General features: G+C 41.6%; 1 protein-coding gene across 2 annotated transcripts in view; it reads left to right on the top strand.

Annotated features, from left to right (window-relative positions):
• FBXW7 (F-box and WD repeat domain containing 7) overlaps positions 1 to 17,500 on the top strand; it is a 175,602-nt gene that overhangs the window by 56,715 nt on the left and 101,387 nt on the right. For both annotated transcript variants that reach the window (XM_073642533.1, XM_073642532.1), the window contains one exon: positions 8,873 to 9,445. In XM_073642533.1, coding sequence (XP_073498634.1) covers positions 8,942 to 9,445 — 504 coding nt within the window. In that variant the 5' untranslated portion in view covers positions 8,873 to 8,941. The remainder of the gene's footprint in view (positions 1 to 8,872; positions 9,446 to 17,500) is intronic.

Raw genomic sequence — 17,500 nt, 5'->3', positions numbered from 1 at the left:
AAATACGGTTTACGTGGTGTGGCAGCACACTGTATGGCCATAGCTAATGTACCAGGCTGTGCATACTTACCGCTTTACATGCATTATGATATGAATAAAGATTTATGTGTATTTATTGTTTTTTGTTATCGCAATAGAGCACCACACACAATTTTTTTTTATACTTTCACCATACAAATATAATATGGTGAAAGCATAAATACCTGAAAACCTATAGTAAAGGGTCTTTTTATTCTCATGCTATCAGAGGCTGAATTAACATGTTTAGGGTTTCCACATATAATTTGTGACTGGCCAGTTTATGCCTGAACAGGACACCACTGACAACTAGTTGTGCACTGTATGCACCAGGCCAGCTTCCATAGCTAGATCTAAAAATGATATGCACTGCTCAAAGAAATAAAGGGAACACTTAAATAACACAATGTAACTCCGAGTCAGTCACACTTCTGTGAGATTAGCCTGTCCAGATATGAAGCAACACTGATTGTGAATCCGTTTCTCCTGCTGTTGTGCAAATGGAACAGACAACAGGTAGAAGTGATAGGCTGTTAGCAAGATACCCCCTATAAAGGAGTGGTTCTGCAGATGGTGACCACAGAGTATTTCTCTGTTCTCATCCTTTTTGGCTATTGTTTTGGTCACTTTTGCATTTTGTCATTGCTCTCACCCCTAGAGGTACAGAAGCATGAGGTGGTGTCTACAACCCACAGAAGTTGTTCAGGTAGTGCAGCTCATCCAGGATGGCACATCAATAGATCTGTGGCAAGAAGGGTAGCTGTGTCTGTCTGCACAGTGTTCAGAGCATGGAGCAGATATTGTACCAGGAGACAGGCCAGTACACCAGGAGACGTGGAGGGGGCCGTAGGAGGGCAGCAACCCAGCAGCAGGACCGCTACCTACTCCTACTTGTGCAAGGAGGAGCAGTGCCAGAGCGCTACAAAATGACCTCCAGCAGACCGCAAATGTGCGTGTGTCTTCTCAAACTGACAGAAGCAGACTCCATGAGGATGGTATGAGGGCCCGTCATCTGCAAGCTTACATCCCAACACCGTTCATTGTGATTGGCATTTGCCAAAAAATACCAAGATTGGCATATTCAACATTGGCGCCCTGTGCTCTTCACGGATGTGAGCTGGTTCACACTGAGCACATGTGACAGACTTGACAGAGTCTGGGGACATTGTGGAGAACGTTCCGCTGCCTGTAACATCCTCCAGCATGATCGGTTTGGCAGTGGGTCAGTAATGGTGTAGGGTGGCATTTCTTTGGAGGGCCGCACAGCCGTCCATGTGCTCGCCAGAGGTATCCTGACTGCCATTAGCTACCTGGATGAGATACTCGGAACCATTGTGAGACTATATGCTTTTGCAATGTGCCCTGGGTTCTTTCTGATGCATGACAATGCTAGGCCTCATGTGGCGTGGCTGACGTGTATCAGCAGTTTCTGCATGATGAAGGCATTGATTTTGGACTGACCCGCCCATTCCCCAGACCTGAATCCAATAGAGCACATCCGGGATATTAGAGCACCTGGAAAGAGAGTTAACTGGTAAAAAATGCAGGATACAATTGTAATGTCTAGAAATGTGTTTTTCCTCATGTACACAATGGCAATTTAGGCACCGATTCATCAAGACTGGCATTTTTCACACCAATCTTGACGAGAGCACGTGGTGGAGTGAAAGGCACCTGATTCATTAGGCGGTTAATGCCTGAATCGTGTGAAGTGGCGCACACCTTCATGGAGGTGTGCGAATCACCACGAATCTTACCTGTGGTGTAAGCTACGCCATCGCTCATCATGAATTTGATAAGCAGGGGTCCTCATGCCCCCATCCCATCCCAGCTCTGCCCATTTTACCAGTGGCCATGAATGGAATGAAAACGTCAAACTTTGCAAATTTTTGCTCAGCCTAACATTGCACAAAGATTTTGCGACTTCTCAAAGCTTTTTACCTCTGTTTTCTGGCTTAACAGTTTTGATGAATCTGGGCCCTTTTCTGTAAAGTAACCAGAAATGACAGGCAGACTTTAATATCAGCGCAGGGAACAATAATAACGTTGTAATCCAGCTCACCAGTCCTTTATAAAGGCTTTCCGGGGATGCACCGACCGAAGGTCTTGTGTCGGTAGCAAGTAGAGAAATCCAGAAAATAGAAAAAGGATCCAGCACCACTTATCTGGAAAAATTATATATTTGTTAAAAACAACATTTATTAGAAAAAAAAAATTAAATATTTCATTATAAAAAGCCCTGTGTCCGAGGCATGCACATTGGCGTGTTTCGAACACACAATTCTTAATCCTACTATTCCTTTAATACGTGCGCAGTCTCGGGCCTGCAGTTATTTACCACCACTGTTCTTTTATTGTAGACAGCTCTTTTGAGCTGTTTTTTTCTTCTTTTCTTAACACTAGTGATGTCTTTAGGTACAGAAATTCGTCTGATGGTTGAACATGCTTGCCTACAATAAAGATACTTGTGTAACTCCCTGGGCTCCCTGGCTTAGGGACTTCAAATCTGCCTTGATTTCGACTTTGTATAGAATAAACCTTATGAAAATCTGTTTCCTGATCTCAAATCACTGGTCCTTTACAGTAAACCAGAAAAGGATATCACATAAAGTAAACTAATTGCGTAATAAAAAGTGGATGCGTGTGTACTACAAGCTGAAGGAACAACTGCTTCTAATTAAATGGCCTTTTGCTTATGGCGAGCAGTGTATTACTCCCATACACCGTTTCCTTTCCTGCTTTTTATGTTTCTTTTAGAATTGTACATCTGTAGCTCATAAACTTTCTTTTTTTTTTGTTCATAAAGAGTTATTAAAAGGGTCGATCCACTTAGTAGATGATGCACTGGTAAATGGTAAAAGCATTGGCGCATCCTCAAATTGCCCATAACATTAGTACATTGACCTATCTGGGCAAACGCTAAAATCCAGCTAGCCCTCGTATCTACAATTTTTTTTATTTATGTTGGTGGACTCCCTTCTATAAATTACTGACAGTTTTACACAACTGGCTTGTTCTTGTATCCTACATCTTGATGAGAAAAGTCCCATGTCTGAAGTGTACTTCTAATTTTCACAAGACGTGAATCCACCTGAAAAACTTTATAAAAAACATTCAAAAGAATAAGCAAATCTATGTAAAAGCGACTCGCTGTGCATATGTTACGGCTTTTGAACATCTTTTAATCAATTTAGGTTTTTACAACCGTCCAGCGGTATAAAGAAGTAAGGCTATGTTCACACACATTGCTGAGTTTGCTGCCTATTTTTGGTGTTGATTACATCTGTGATTTGTCTATAGCACATGTTTAATAAAGTTAGTTTTATTCACCAAAAACACTGCAAAGAATGCTGCAAAAACACTGCAAAACTTGTTTGCGGCATTTTTTGCACAATTTTTGCACTTTTTCATTGCTTTTTATAGATTAAAAATGCGTAAAGATTTGACATGCTGCAGATTTGAAAAGCAGAAAAGTGAGAACATAGCCCAACGTTTCTAGTCTTGGGTGTTTTCCGCTCAGAAGATGCTCTCGACCTTACAATACAAGTCAGTGGCAAAGCTCAAAAATGACCTGAGAACGACTGGACATTATTTTTTGGAACATTTTTTGACATTAGTCTTTGGAGTGAAAAACAAAATGATCAAAAAATGACAGTAAAAAAAGACTTCTCAAAAACCATGGTAAAAAAAAAAAAAAAAAAAAAAGCATCAGCTGAAAAAAGTCTAAAAATTGCTGAGGAAATAAAAAAACACAAAAGATGCTTCAGAAAAAAAAAAAGACTCGAGTCTGCTGCTTGAAAAACTTGTCTGATTCGTTTAAAAGACCTGGTGTACACATGAGTAGGTGACACTTGGGTGTAGGCTCACAGGCTCATTTTGATAAGTTTTGAATATCATTTTTTGTAACACTTCTTCATTGTGTTATGTAGATGTCTTTTACTGTAGCACACTACATCATATTTTAATTTTATGCCTAAAATAGACATATTTTAGTGCAGTATCTTTGCTGCTAAATGCAATCAATATGCTAAAAGTGCAAAGATGTCTAAGGTGTAAGACAGCTGTGCATTTGATTCCTGATTACTAATTTCTGCTCTTAGGATGTCTTCACGCACTGCGGTTTTGTTTTTTTAAAGATGATATTTTTTAATTATTATTTTTTTTTTTATATACGTCTTTTTTTGTCAAAAAACCCTGCTGTCAGATGTTGCCTGGAAGTCAATAGAACATTATAAAATGTACCGCATACTCTAGGCCAGGGTTCCCCAACTCCAGTCCTCAAGGCCCACCAACAGGTCATGTTTTTAGGATTTCCTTAGTATTACACAGGTGATAATTGCATCACCTGCACAGGCAATAATTCCATCACCTGTGCAATACTAAGGAAATCCTGAAAACATGACCTGTTGGTGGGCCTTGAGGACTGGAGTTGGGGAACCCTGCTCTAGGCTGTGTTCACGCGTGTAGCATAAATGCTAGATTTTTTTTTTGCTGCTTTTTATCTGCATATTTTCTGCAAGTGTCCACACCAAAATACGCAATAGCAATCCTCGCTGATTATTGCGTTTTTTGCGTTTCCTCCTTTTATCTGATGCAATTTTGGTGCAGATTTGAAGCAGCGTTTTGGAAAGCCCCACTGCAGGGTTTTTTATTTCAGCACTTGAGTGATCGCTATCACGTATGCATGTTCTCTGCCCCTAGTGTCATACTTACCAGCCGATGTCTTCTGTTATCAGCGCCTCTTCAGCTGTCTTCTGCAGGTTGTGACCTGCCGGATTGCTCCAGTGTTTGCTGGGCGAGCCAGAGTCTATGAGAGCCAGAACGAGACTCTCGCAGACTTACACTGAGCGCTTGTGACCGATACCTATAGATAAATAAATGACAAAGCTTTCCTATCCTTAGCAATGTTAAAAACAGACAGCACACAGACGCCATCCGTCTGCTGTACGTGTTTTTCATGGACCCATAGACTTGTATTTACCCGTGGCATGTGTGCTGCCAGAAAAAAACAGACATGTCTCCGTGAGTTTTGCATGAATACTCGGTCCATAAAAAAACAGATGTCTGAATAGCATCATAGACTATAATAGGTATATTGTGTATCCGTGAAAAAAAACGGATACAACTTGTACATGCAACACGGACATGTGAATGAGGCTTAAATGTGACTTGCAGTATTTTGTTGCTTTTTTGACTCTACATCTTATGTGATTCTATTAGAAATCTTGGAATCACATGATCATTGATTCACATGACTTGCAACGTTTGAAAACAATTTAACAAAAAACAAAACATGGAAACAAAACTAGAAAAAGCGCAGTGATAAACTCTGGCGTTTTTGTAAGAGTGTATGAGAGATACAGGGCTGTGGAGTCTGTAAGCCAAAACTCCGACTCCACGACTCCGACTCCCTCATACATGGCTCATGTTTAAGTGAGAAATTTACTGTAGCACAGATTCATCTCAACTAAAAGTCTAGACCCTTAGATGAGGAATAGGACAGACATTTATAGGACATTTCATAACTTTCCCACAAACTGCATTGAACTACTGTACACAATTTATTATATATTTTAGGAGTTGGAGTCGGTCCATTTTATACCGACTCCGATTCCGACACCGACTCCAGGACTCAGACTCCACAGCCCTGTGTGTGAATGCACCATTCATCCCTCTGTTTAAATTGTTCAGACTTAGACCTCATCCGCGCGCCCCATTTTTTCCCTCATTCATTTCCATCAGAGTGCTGGATCAGATTTGCATCATTTAGTCCGTGTCTCCATTTTTACTATCAGAGTTTTTTTTTTTCTTAGGCAAAAAAAAGTATACATTTCCAAGCTTTTCCTACCCATTAAATAGTAAATAACAGATGACACTCAGAAAAATGGTCGTCCGAAGGAGGCCTCAGTTACACAAGTAGCCTGTTGTTACAGTTTATTACATATTTATGTTCCCAAGTGGGATAAACAGGACATCATAACATGCTAAGAAAAGTACTCACAGTTTAAAGCATATAATACTGATATATATCATAAAGTAGCCAATTTAATAAATCTAGAGTATATTTAGCCCCCGAAGAAGCGTGTGCAAAACGCGCGTTGGGGATCCTCCCTCACTCTATCCAGGTCGTGCAGATGAGTATTACCTAATTTTTGGGATTAGTGCTCCTTATTTACTTAGATACTAGCAGCCGAAGTTCCGAAACAAATACGTTTCAGAAGCTAGAAAAGTGTGCTCTACATAATAAAAACTAACTCAAATTACCCATCAATATTTACTTTCAACAAAGTTGTCGTAATTAATAAATTAGTAAATGGCATTACGGAAAACAAAAATAAAATTTAGAAGATTACAGAGACGCTCGCCAATTCAAAAAGTGAATTGCCCAGGGCAGATCGCATGGAAATCTCTCTGTATGCTGCCCCCTCTGGCCTACTGAAGTAATTACAGCTTATGTTTTTCTCGGACTCCCCTCAACATTAAGCTCTTTATGTAGTAAGATACTCTATATAGCCTCTCTTTTTGGTATGCTGTTTTTGGGAAAGGCCCCCTTTTACAATTCGTCTATCTTTGATATATTCTAAAGTGAAACATACTCTACATTTAGCTTTGTGAGTGGCCATCAATGTGCGCTACAGCTCTTAAAGGCTCATTCAGACGTCCATTCAAATTGGTACGAGATCACGGACTGGCCGCGGCTCTCCAGACCCGAGCAGGAAAGTCTCATAGAAATACATGAAGCTGTCCCGCTTGGGACCGGGGACTTACAGCCAGTCCATGCATTAGCAGTCCCATCTCGGACCAATGTGTACGGACGTCTGAATGAGTCTTTAGTCTCCTTAGTTTTACCCAGTCCGCGGTTTTTCATTGCACTTTGAAGTTTTGCTTGCACCCGTATATCGGTGGTCACATAAGACTGTATTCTGAAGCATTAGAACAACGGCTGCATTACAGACTGGATTATGTAGTTTCTGCTTTTTACTACCATTATATACAAAGCTCAAATAAGCTCTATGTCTCCAATGTAAGCAGCTGTCCTAAAATATGGATTTCTAAACATAGATCTTAAAATGCAAAATGAACATATTCTGGAATATGATTGAATAGAGCCTGTGACCAGGTCAAAAGTGACCAGTTGTTTTGCTTTTATTTTATTCCTGTTGCTCCCTCGTATTATTATTATTCTGCTATTTGGTTCCAGAGATATGGGCCTTTTATTGAGTGTATTTATTATGGCCTTTACCCAAGGGGACATGGCTCACAGGATTCCCTGGGGATGTGTCTTTGGGCTCCTTTGCATTATTACCCTGTGAGCCAAATTTCCTTTGTTAAGACCATAAAAATTAACAGTAAAAAAAAAAAAAAGGCCAATATCTTTGGAACCGTATGGTGGATTTAAAAAAAAAAAAAAAAAAAAAAAAAAAGCAACCACCCAACAACAATAAACTAATTAAGCAGGGGAACAGCGGGAAAAAATAATAGCAAAAAGTGTGCACTTCTGATTTGGTGACAGCTGCTCCTTATATTTGTCAGTCCATCACCAGCGCCATGCATTCTTTATGTTGCACATTCTCACTGTGATATACTGTGTGTTCTCTCCTGAATCTGCATTACAGGACCTGGGTGTGGATTTCCGGCCCCACACAATAGTATGTCATCCATACTGATGTGAGAGGTGGCAAGTTAGAACTGTGAATATCCATTTTAACTGTTTGGAAACCCCCTAAAATCACAGCCGTGTAGGTGGCTCCATTAGTATATTTTGTGATCTTTTCAATAGAGGATGAATTTGGATTCTGACTTTTTCTGCAGCATCCTGCAGTAACCTACCGAAAACGTGACCCCTGTGTCTGGTACATGGGTAGAACTGTGACATTCCCGCGTGGCAGGACACTCACTCCTGTGATGAGAAATGATTTGTGATGGTGTTTCCTACAGTGTCTGTAAGGATGGATGGCGCTGTAACTGTTTCCTTTATTATTAGCACCACAGTAGTGGTATTAATACTTGTTTCTACTGCTGCTTTCTATTCTCCATACCAGACCTATCCAGCCATGTGCGCTCGGTGGTGCTGAGCATATCCGATCACACAGTGTTGTGTTCTCGCTGCTCTGTAGATGTTACAATCCGTCACACTTGGGTGCAATAGTCTGTAATGCTGAGCGGAGAATTCTAGGAATGTGCTCCGCTGTACTGCCGTTTTCCCAGATATTTCAGCTCGCGGAGGAAGGACGTCAGAGATGTTACTATTTTAGGTAGTAAATGATTCAGATATTTTACTTAACTGAACCCCTGGCAGGATATGGCGATTTCCATAAAAAAGGGTCAGTTAAGCAATGCCATATGTGGCCATTTACTGCACGCTGTTTATTTGCAGAATTGTAGGTATGAAGCCGGCCAAGATATTTGTGCATTCTTACTATTGTCAGATGAGGACATTCCCCCGGTGCCTTACTTTATAAACTGCTGCTTGTCCCTCAGGATTTTTCCCACTAAGCTTCTTTTTAAGGTCTAATTATAAATATTTTGTATTTGTTGCCGAATGTAATAGATAATTACCAGTAATATCCTAATATACTTGTTACAAGATGTCGCAGTGCATTGGTGCTGCTCTATAGGGCCCCATCGCCAGGTTATATCCTTTACTCCATTAAGGGAGGCAATTCCTAAATAACATCAGCGAGGAAGGTTTTCCCCCAATATTTTCAGAAAAATGGCTCTACAGTTGGAGCTTCCCTTTAAGTTCCTTTTTCCATTTAATTACATAAATGTGTCAAAGTACTTTTCCTGTTTTTATTATTTTGTGTTACAGAGAAGGAAAAAACTTAATCAATATTGACTTTTTTTTTTGCAGAATGTGAAATCATTTGCCTCTTCTCACAGTCTAGCCAATGTCCATGAAGTAGCAAGCTGGCTTTTGGAAATGAATCAGGAACTGCTGTCTGTGGGCAGCAAGAGGCGACGTACTGGCGGTTCTGTGCGAGGTAATGCTTCCTCCAGCCAAGCCGATGAGGAGCAAATGAACAGAGTAGAAGAGGAGGAGGAACAGCAGCATCCCAGACAGCAGGGAGACGAGCACATAGTGGTGAATGGAGAAGTGGACGGCCCCGGGAGTGTGGAGCGGAGTAACCTCCACCCGGAGCATTTGGAAGAAAACAACAACAGCTGTGTAGTGGCAGATCATGAGTCCGAAGACCATCCCGAGGACAGTGAGCAACAAGAGGATGAGGAGGAGGATGAGCAACATGTTTGTGATGTGGAAGATGAGGATGATGAGGAGATGGACCAGGACAGTGATGACTTTGATCAGTCTGATGACAGCAGTAGGGAGGGTGAACACAGAAACTCCAGCGATATTCCCAATTCCAATAGTATAATGAACATTTCTCTTCCGCACAAGCCCAGCCCTTTCCAAACAAAAACAAAGGTGAGTCTCCTGCATAATGGCACATTACACACTATGCGCATGTGCATTTTCATTTTATTACCTGATGTGGTTTTTCTGTACCTTGTCAATGCCAAAGGTAGGCTGATGTATCTTTCACTAAGAAATAAGTAGAAATAGTACTGATCTTTTTTTTGTTGTTGGATGGATTATACTAGATTGTGGATATAGAATTGAGGTCCATTTAAATGAAGTGAAGGGTAATTCTGTTATTCTAATTGTAGGGCGTTTTCCTGGTTATGTTCATGATTTGAATTGTTTTCTAAGTCTTTGGTTCATTCTTTTTCTCTCCATTGTAAACCATATCTGGTGAAAATGCTGCGGTATCGGACCTTTGCTGCAAAAGTCCCATACTGCATAGGGGATCATGAGACACTACATGCAGCGTCCTGAAGTTTGTACCCAGCTGGCAGCACGGCATTGGGCAGTCCATGCTGCTCCATCTCTAGAACTCAGCAGATTCAGTGATGAAGTATCTTCAGCCTTGGCATTGGAAATCTACCAGGCCGTACTAGTCTTGGTGACTGATGTTACCATAGCTCCCGTCCTACAACTTCCCACCTTGCACTGTGAAGGTGGTCGCCTGAGTTGTTTTCATCAGTGTGCTGATACCAATGATGACATGTTGGCACAGTGCGAGGAAATGGAGGAGGCGCAGCTAGTTGTGCCTCACCGCCTGGAAAAGGATAATTACACACCAGAAAACTGATGTACTGCAAGTCATAGCATAACCTAGCTATACAATGGAGCACCGGGACCCTACAAGTCCTAGCATAACCTAATTCTCAATAAATATAGTTCTAAATAAATACATTATGAAACGCCAAAGTACTACAAGTCTCAGTGGACAGTAATAAGGCACTAAAAATCCCAGCGTAACCCAGTAATTAACAATTAACTATAAAGTGTAACATTGAGAAACTAAAAGTCCCAGCATAACTTGGTAATAAGTAATTAAGTACACAGTGGTGCAATAAGGCTGTAAAAATCCCAGAATAACCTAATATTAAATTCACAGTGGAGCACTGAGGCACTTCCGCCCCCAGCAAGCCTAATGGTGTGTTTGCACTTGCCGACTTGCGGTGTTATGGTACTGCCGACAGGCTACATGTTTGCCGATAAGTGGTTGATTAATAGCCAGGTTAGTCAGGCACCCGCACTTCCCATGCGCACAGAAAGATCAGTAATATTGTCCTGTGCTCATTGGCTTTAATTGTTCTCGGCAGCACAGGTCTTGTTTACATAGGATGATCTGCTGCAGAGAATGGTCATTTTTAAACAGGCTTAAAGGAAATCTGTCAGCAGGATTTCACCCCCAAACTATTTATATCTGTATGTAACTCTTTCTAAGACCAGTCCAGCAATACATTTACATGGCCAGACCGTTCCTCCATTACTGAGAAATCAGCAATTGAATTGATATGTAAATGAAGCTGAAGATCTGAAGCCTCTGTCAGTCCAGCTCTATTCCCCACCCAGCACCGCCTCCTCCTGCTTAAATGATGGCTTACAACCTTTTTTTTTTCCAGCTTATTCAAGTTTGATGTGATCTGTGATCATATATCAGCTGAGATGAGCTCCGAAAAAGAGAGATAAGAATAACGAACTCTTCCATCGGACCGTCATTGTGGGCTCACCGACAGATTCTCAGATAACTAATTGACTGTACAACATAGAGGCTATAGAAGGCAAACAGTGCAAAATTTTTAATGAAACCCAGTTGCAAAAATTATTTTTTTTTTTCCTGATTACATGCATTTAAGTAAGGAAAAGTAAAAAAATTGTCCTGAAAGGTAGACAACCACTTTAAGTGCCTGCAAGACAACAATACTAATCACTGAGCCAGTGTGCATAGGGTCTTTATTTTACATCTGTCCATAGGATACTGTAGTCTATTAGAAGTCCTCTGGCAAATAGTATTTAAACAAATTCACATCCAGAGACATGTTTCTCTGTAAATTAGCGTTCCTGTGAATTTTTTGCTCTGCGTGCCTGGACAGGACTTGTGCCCAGTAATGTAAATGTAAGCGTGTTACCTGTTTAAGTCTCCTTTCTGCTCAGAAACCAGTGCCTTTTCTCAGTGCTGGTAAGTCATACAGTGGTGGCCAAAAGTATTGGCACCCCTGCAATTCTGTCAGATAATACTCAGTTTCTTCCTGAAAATGATTGCAATCACAAATTCTTTGGTATTATTATCTTCATTTAATTTGTCTTCAATGAAAAAACACAAAAAGAATTGTCCTAAAGCCAAATTGGATACAATTCCACGCCAAACCTAAAAAAGGGGGGTGGACAAAAGTATTGGCACTGTTTGAAAAATCATGTGATGCTTCTCTAATTCGTGTAATTAACAGCACCTGTAACTTACCTGTGGCACCTAACAGGTGTTGGCAATAACTAAATCACACTTGCAGCCAGTTAACATGGATTAAAGTTGACCCAACCTCAATCCTGTGTCCTTGTGTGTACCACATTGAGTATGGAGAAAAGAAAGAAGACCAAAGAACTGTCTGAGGACTTGAGAAACCAAATTGTGAGGAAGCATGAGCAATCTCAAGGCTACAAGTCCATCTCCAAAGACCTGAATGTTCCTGTGTCTTCCGTGCGCAGTGTCATCAAGAAGTTTAAAGCCCATGGCACTGTGGCTAACCTCCCTAGATGTGGACGGAAAAGAAAAATTGACGAGAGATTTCAACGCAAGATTGTGCGGATGGTGGATAAAGAACCTCGACTAACATCCAAACAAGTTCAAGCTGCCCTGCAGTCCGAGGGTACAACAGTGTCAACCCGTACTATCCGTCGGCGTCTGAATGAAAAGGGACTGTATGGTAGGATACCCAGGAAGACCCCACTTCTTACCCCGAGACATAAAAAAGCCAGGCTGGAGTTTGAGAAAACTTACCTGAGAAAGCCTAAAACGTTTTGGAAGAAATGTTCTCTGGTCAGATGAGACAAACGTAGAGCTTTTTGGGAAAAAGCATCAACATAGAGTGTACAGGAAAAAAAAAGAGGCATTCAAAGAAAAGAACACGGTCCCTACAGTCAAACATGGCGGAGGTTCCCTGATGTTTTGGGGTTGCTTTGCTGCCTCTGGCACTGGACTACTTGACCGTGTGCATGCCAACAAATTTTGCAGCATAATGTAGGGCCCAGTGTGAGAAAGCTGGGTCTCCCTCAGAGGTCATGGGTCTTCCAGCAGGACAATGACCCAAAACACACTTCCAAAAGCACTATAAAATGGTTTGAGAGAAAGCACTGGAGACTTCTAAGGTGGCCAGCAATGAGTCCAGACCTGAATCCCATAGAACACCTGTGGAGAGATCTCAAAATGGCAGTTTGGAGAAGGCACCCTTCAAATATCAGGGACCTGGAGCAGTTTGCCAAAGAAGAATGGTCTACAATTCCAGCAGAGCATTGTAAGAAACTCATTGATGGTTACCGGAAGCGGTTGTTCGCAGTTATTTTGGCTAAAGGTTGTGCAACCAAGTATTAGGCTGAGGGTGCCAATACTTTTGTCCGGCCCTTTTTTGGAGTTTTGTGTGAAATCATCAATGATTTGATTTTTGCTTCATTCTCTTTTGTGTTTTTTCCTTGCAAGCAAATTAAATGAAGAGAATAATACCAAAGAATTTGTGATTGCAATCATTTTCAGGAAGAAACTGAGTATTATCTGACAGAATTGCAGGGGTGCCAATACTTTTGGCCACCACTGTAGCTCTAAGATGACCCTGAGTTTTACAGATTTTCTATATGATTCTGTGGTCACTATTACCCTGTGTGAAGCACATCTGAAGCTGACAAACTCCTCCATGTCCTCCATTGAGCTCTATGAAAGTTGCAGACAGCTGAGTGAGCTGGAAATGGTAGACAGCCTTTCTGATAGACGCTGCAGTCAGTTACTCTACAATTCTTAAAGGGAATCTGTCAGCTGGTTTTTGCAACCTCATCTGAGAGCAGCCTGATGTAGGCAAAGAGAAGTTGATTTCAACAATGTATCACTTAGATTACTGGGTACAGCTGTTGTGACACAGTCAGATTTTTTAGATGTCACAGAGCTCAGAAAGCTGCCCACACCATGCTATCTATGTACATTGTCTATTGACAGTGAGATGCTTATCAGAGGAGGGCGTAGAGTCGGACCATTTGGCACAAGGGAGCTAGTCTGGTCAGTGATAATCTCCTGCTGATAAAACCCTCATTGTATGGAATCAACAGCACACAGCCTAAGGGACACATCCCTGAAATCTGTGTCTGAGCCCCAACCTCATTCTGTCCTTTGATTACATAGCAAAAAAAATGCAGATTCCCTTTCATCCGTCTCTTGGCGCCCCTATACACATTATTGTGAAGGCGACCATCTAATGTGTATGGGGGAATCCTGTCTCCCAAGAGAAGGCTTGAAATGTTGCCTTTTTGTGCCATGCTTTGGGGTGTGTGGGCACCTTGACACCCGAGCTATAATATTGCCATAATAACACCAGCTATAATGGATACCTATGAGCTGCTCATGATGAATAGCTGGACAGCGGGAAGTGCTTCTCTTCTGAAAATAAATCTCCCAGGGTTTAAGAGAAATGTCCCCACTCATCAGGATGAGAGAGCATGACCGGACTGCTCTGTGAGAATGGGAAGGTCACTGCGGCCGCATGGTTCACATTCATGCATGTGTTCTCGGGCCGCTATTGTAAAGCCATTAATCCATTGTATGCACATTGTGTCTGTAGGAATCTCTCTGCCATTGTGGCGTTTCCGGATAATCACATGCACAGAGTTCTCTGTCAGTGGAGCCTGGCACTTCCCTGGTCACTCAGCAGGACTGTTTGCCGTCTGCTCTCCTGCGGCCCCTTTGCTTTCTATCATCATGGCTTTATTCTGACTACAGGGCTCAGTAAATCCCAGTTTGCGCTCAGCTGGATTTTCTTTGTCATGCCTATAACATATTTTATTATCCTTCTTGGCTCCTCATGTTTATGGCCGCATGTGACTGACGGCTCATTGCTTGTGCTAGGTGGCTCCCCCATATTATAGCAGACATCAGAACGGGGAAAATGGCAAGTTATTAGGACTTATTTATCCATGTGCCCGTTGGCATACTTATGTGGAAAATAATAGCATTATGCCTAAGTGCCACATGAATCATTTTCCTGCGTTCAGACAAGTGATGCTGTTATTGGATCAGTCGCTCTAAAATCTTTGGCCCTCCATCTGCAGTTCTGTGCACTCTTCCACTTTGCAGAGCGATGCTGGAAATTTCTGCCGTTAAAGGGGGTTTCCAGTTTCGCTGAGCTCAGCGGCTCTTGCTGGCCGCTTTCGCAGAATTGCTGAGCTCAGTTATTGGTTGCATCGCTGTTGACGTGATATCATTTTAAAGAAGCCACAGCCAGGTAAAGGGATTTTCAGAAACCGGAAAACCCCTTTAATACTAGCACTGTTGTGTCCAGAAAATCAGACAAGACAGTGCATGCTGCAATTTTTTAATTTTGTCCTTGTGAAAAATTGCTTGTGTGCACTAGCCCCTAGACTTTCATCAGTCAGTGTGCCCTCTGTGTGTAATATTGATAGTAAGTCCCGGCACTCACATGTATATTACATTTTCCTTAAATGAACATCCATATACAAAGTATGTTGTATGTGGATGTTCATTAAAGAAAAATTTTATCTACATGTGAGTGCCAGGACTTACGGTACGATCAAGATTCCATATATTTTCTCCACATGCACGACAACGCCCAGCGGAGTGCCAACTCTTTACTATTTATTGCCCTCTGTGTGTATCCATAGGTGCACACAGACCAAATATATGCCCGATGGAACAGGGCCTCCTAATAAAGTGCAAATTTGTTTCATTATTTCAAGTACTGGCTAGCTTTAGGTTTTAAAGGGATTGTCTAAAACTGACTTATTGATGACCTCCCAAATGAATTGGGAGATGAGGTGCAGCACTCGGGCTGCTGTGTTTCGCTTGTATATGCAGCTGCTGCCGGGGCTTTTTTTTGCTGATAGGTTTGGGTGTCAGGAGTCGGACACCACAGATCTCCGAGACTAAGGCTTGGTCATCAGTCCTGGACAACCCTTATAACCGCTTTCCACTTCATTCATTTTTTATTTCTGTGGTTTTGTTTTTTTCATCCACTTCTTCCATGCGTCATAACTTAACTTAATTTCCCATATAATTTACTGCAAAACTGGGAAAATTAAACTATTTGTGGGATGAAATAAAGGAAAAATGCAGTTCTGTCAATGTTGCTCATATTTATTTTCTTCGGCTTTCATTGTGCAATAAAACTTACATAGCAAACTGTATTGTGCAGGTGAGTACGATCAGATCAATATCCGCAATGAAAGTCTACGGGTCTGTGGAAGACATTGGGCCGCACTCTGATGACTTGCAGTCCAATTTTCACGGACTTACAGGATGGAGAAGGTGGAGAAAATTTTTTTTCCCTCTTTCTACCTCTGAGAAAAACTGATTCCAATCTGATCGGAGTCTGATCAGAATAATTGGACCATTTTTCTCGGTTGAAGAGAAGACATTCGTGTGCACCTATCCTGTTTAAAAAATTGTTCGGAAAAGGGCGATGATTCTTTTCTCACTGATCAACCGTGTGCAATCCACTATTTTTACTGCAGCAGCTACTAATCATTTACAAGACCATACTGTAACATCAGTTTTTATTTTTGTTTTTGTGCACTTATAGACTTAAATGCTTGAGTCTCTTACGATTCACAGACGAAAATCGCGCATGCTGCAAGTTTTTTCACATGTTGAATCGGTTAGTGAAAAAAATCATTCGTCTTCACTGCCCCATTGTATAACATTGGCCCTAGTGCAATCCATTTTTTTCACGGATATCACTTTAACCGAAAATTTGGTTGTTTTCACGAACCCTAAGAGTCAGGCGTCAGCTGTATTATTTATCCTGACACCTGACATTTGCCGTTTGTGTATGACAGATGTCTGAAAGGGGTTAGTCATAGTTTTTTTGTGTTAAAGGAGTTTTCCCACAACAAAGTACATTTGAATCAATAGATCTTGGAAAAATAATAAGCTCCACAATTGGATGTGCTTAAAAAATGTTTCTGTGCTGAGATAATCTTATAAGTGTGCCCCTTTGGTCACCATGGAGAAAAGAAAGAAGACCAAAGAACTGTCTGAGGACTTGAGAAACCAAATTGTGAGGAAGAATGAGCAATCTCAAGGCTACAAGTCCACCTCCAAAGACCTGAATGTTCCTGTGTCTTCCGTGCGCAGTGTCATCAAGAAGTATAAAGCCCATGGCACTGTGGCTAACCTCCCTAGATGTGGACGGAAAAGAAAAATTGACGAGCGATTTCAACGCAAGATTGTGCGGATGGTGGATAAAGAACCTCGACTAACATCCAAACAAGTTCAAGCTGCCCTGCAGTCCGAGGGTACAACAGTGTCAACCCGTACTATCCGTCGGCATCTGAATGAAAAGGGACTGTATGGTAGGATACCCAGGAAGACCCCACTTCTTACCCCGAGACATAAAAAAGCCAGGCTGGAGTTTGCCAAAACTTACCTGAGAAAGCCTAAAACGTTTTGGAAGAATGTTCTCTGGTCAGATGAGACAAAAGTAGAGCTTTTTGGGAAAAAGCATCAACATAGAGTGTACAGGAAAAAAAAAGAGGCATTCAAAGAAAAGAACACGGTCCCTACAGTCAAACATGGCGGAGGTTCCCTGATGTTTTTGGGTTGCTTTGCTGCCTCTGGCACTGGACTGCTTGACCGTGTGCATGGCAATATGAAGTCTGAAGACTACCAACAAATTTTGCAGCATAATGTAGGGCCCAGTGTGAGAAAGCTGGGTCTCCCTCAGAGGTCATGGGTCTTCCAGCAGGACAATGACCCAAAACACACTTCCAAAAGCACTATAAAATGGTTTGAGAGAAAGCACTGGAGACTTCTAAGGTGGCCAGCAATGAGTCCAGACCTGAATCCCATAGAACACCTGTGGAGAGATCTCAAAATGGCAGTTTGGAGAAGGCACCCTTCAAATATCAGGGACCTGGAGC

This window comes from Phyllobates terribilis, unplaced genomic scaffold (genome assembly GCF_046119375.1).
Source record: "Phyllobates terribilis strain yellow unplaced genomic scaffold, ASM4611937v1 Scaffold_1__5_contigs__length_1240528914, whole genome shotgun sequence".
Taxonomy (NCBI): Eukaryota; Metazoa; Chordata; class Amphibia; order Anura; family Dendrobatidae; genus Phyllobates; species Phyllobates terribilis.
The sequence above is the reverse complement of the archived record's forward strand: the minus strand, read 5'-3'. Positions and strand labels throughout refer to the sequence as shown.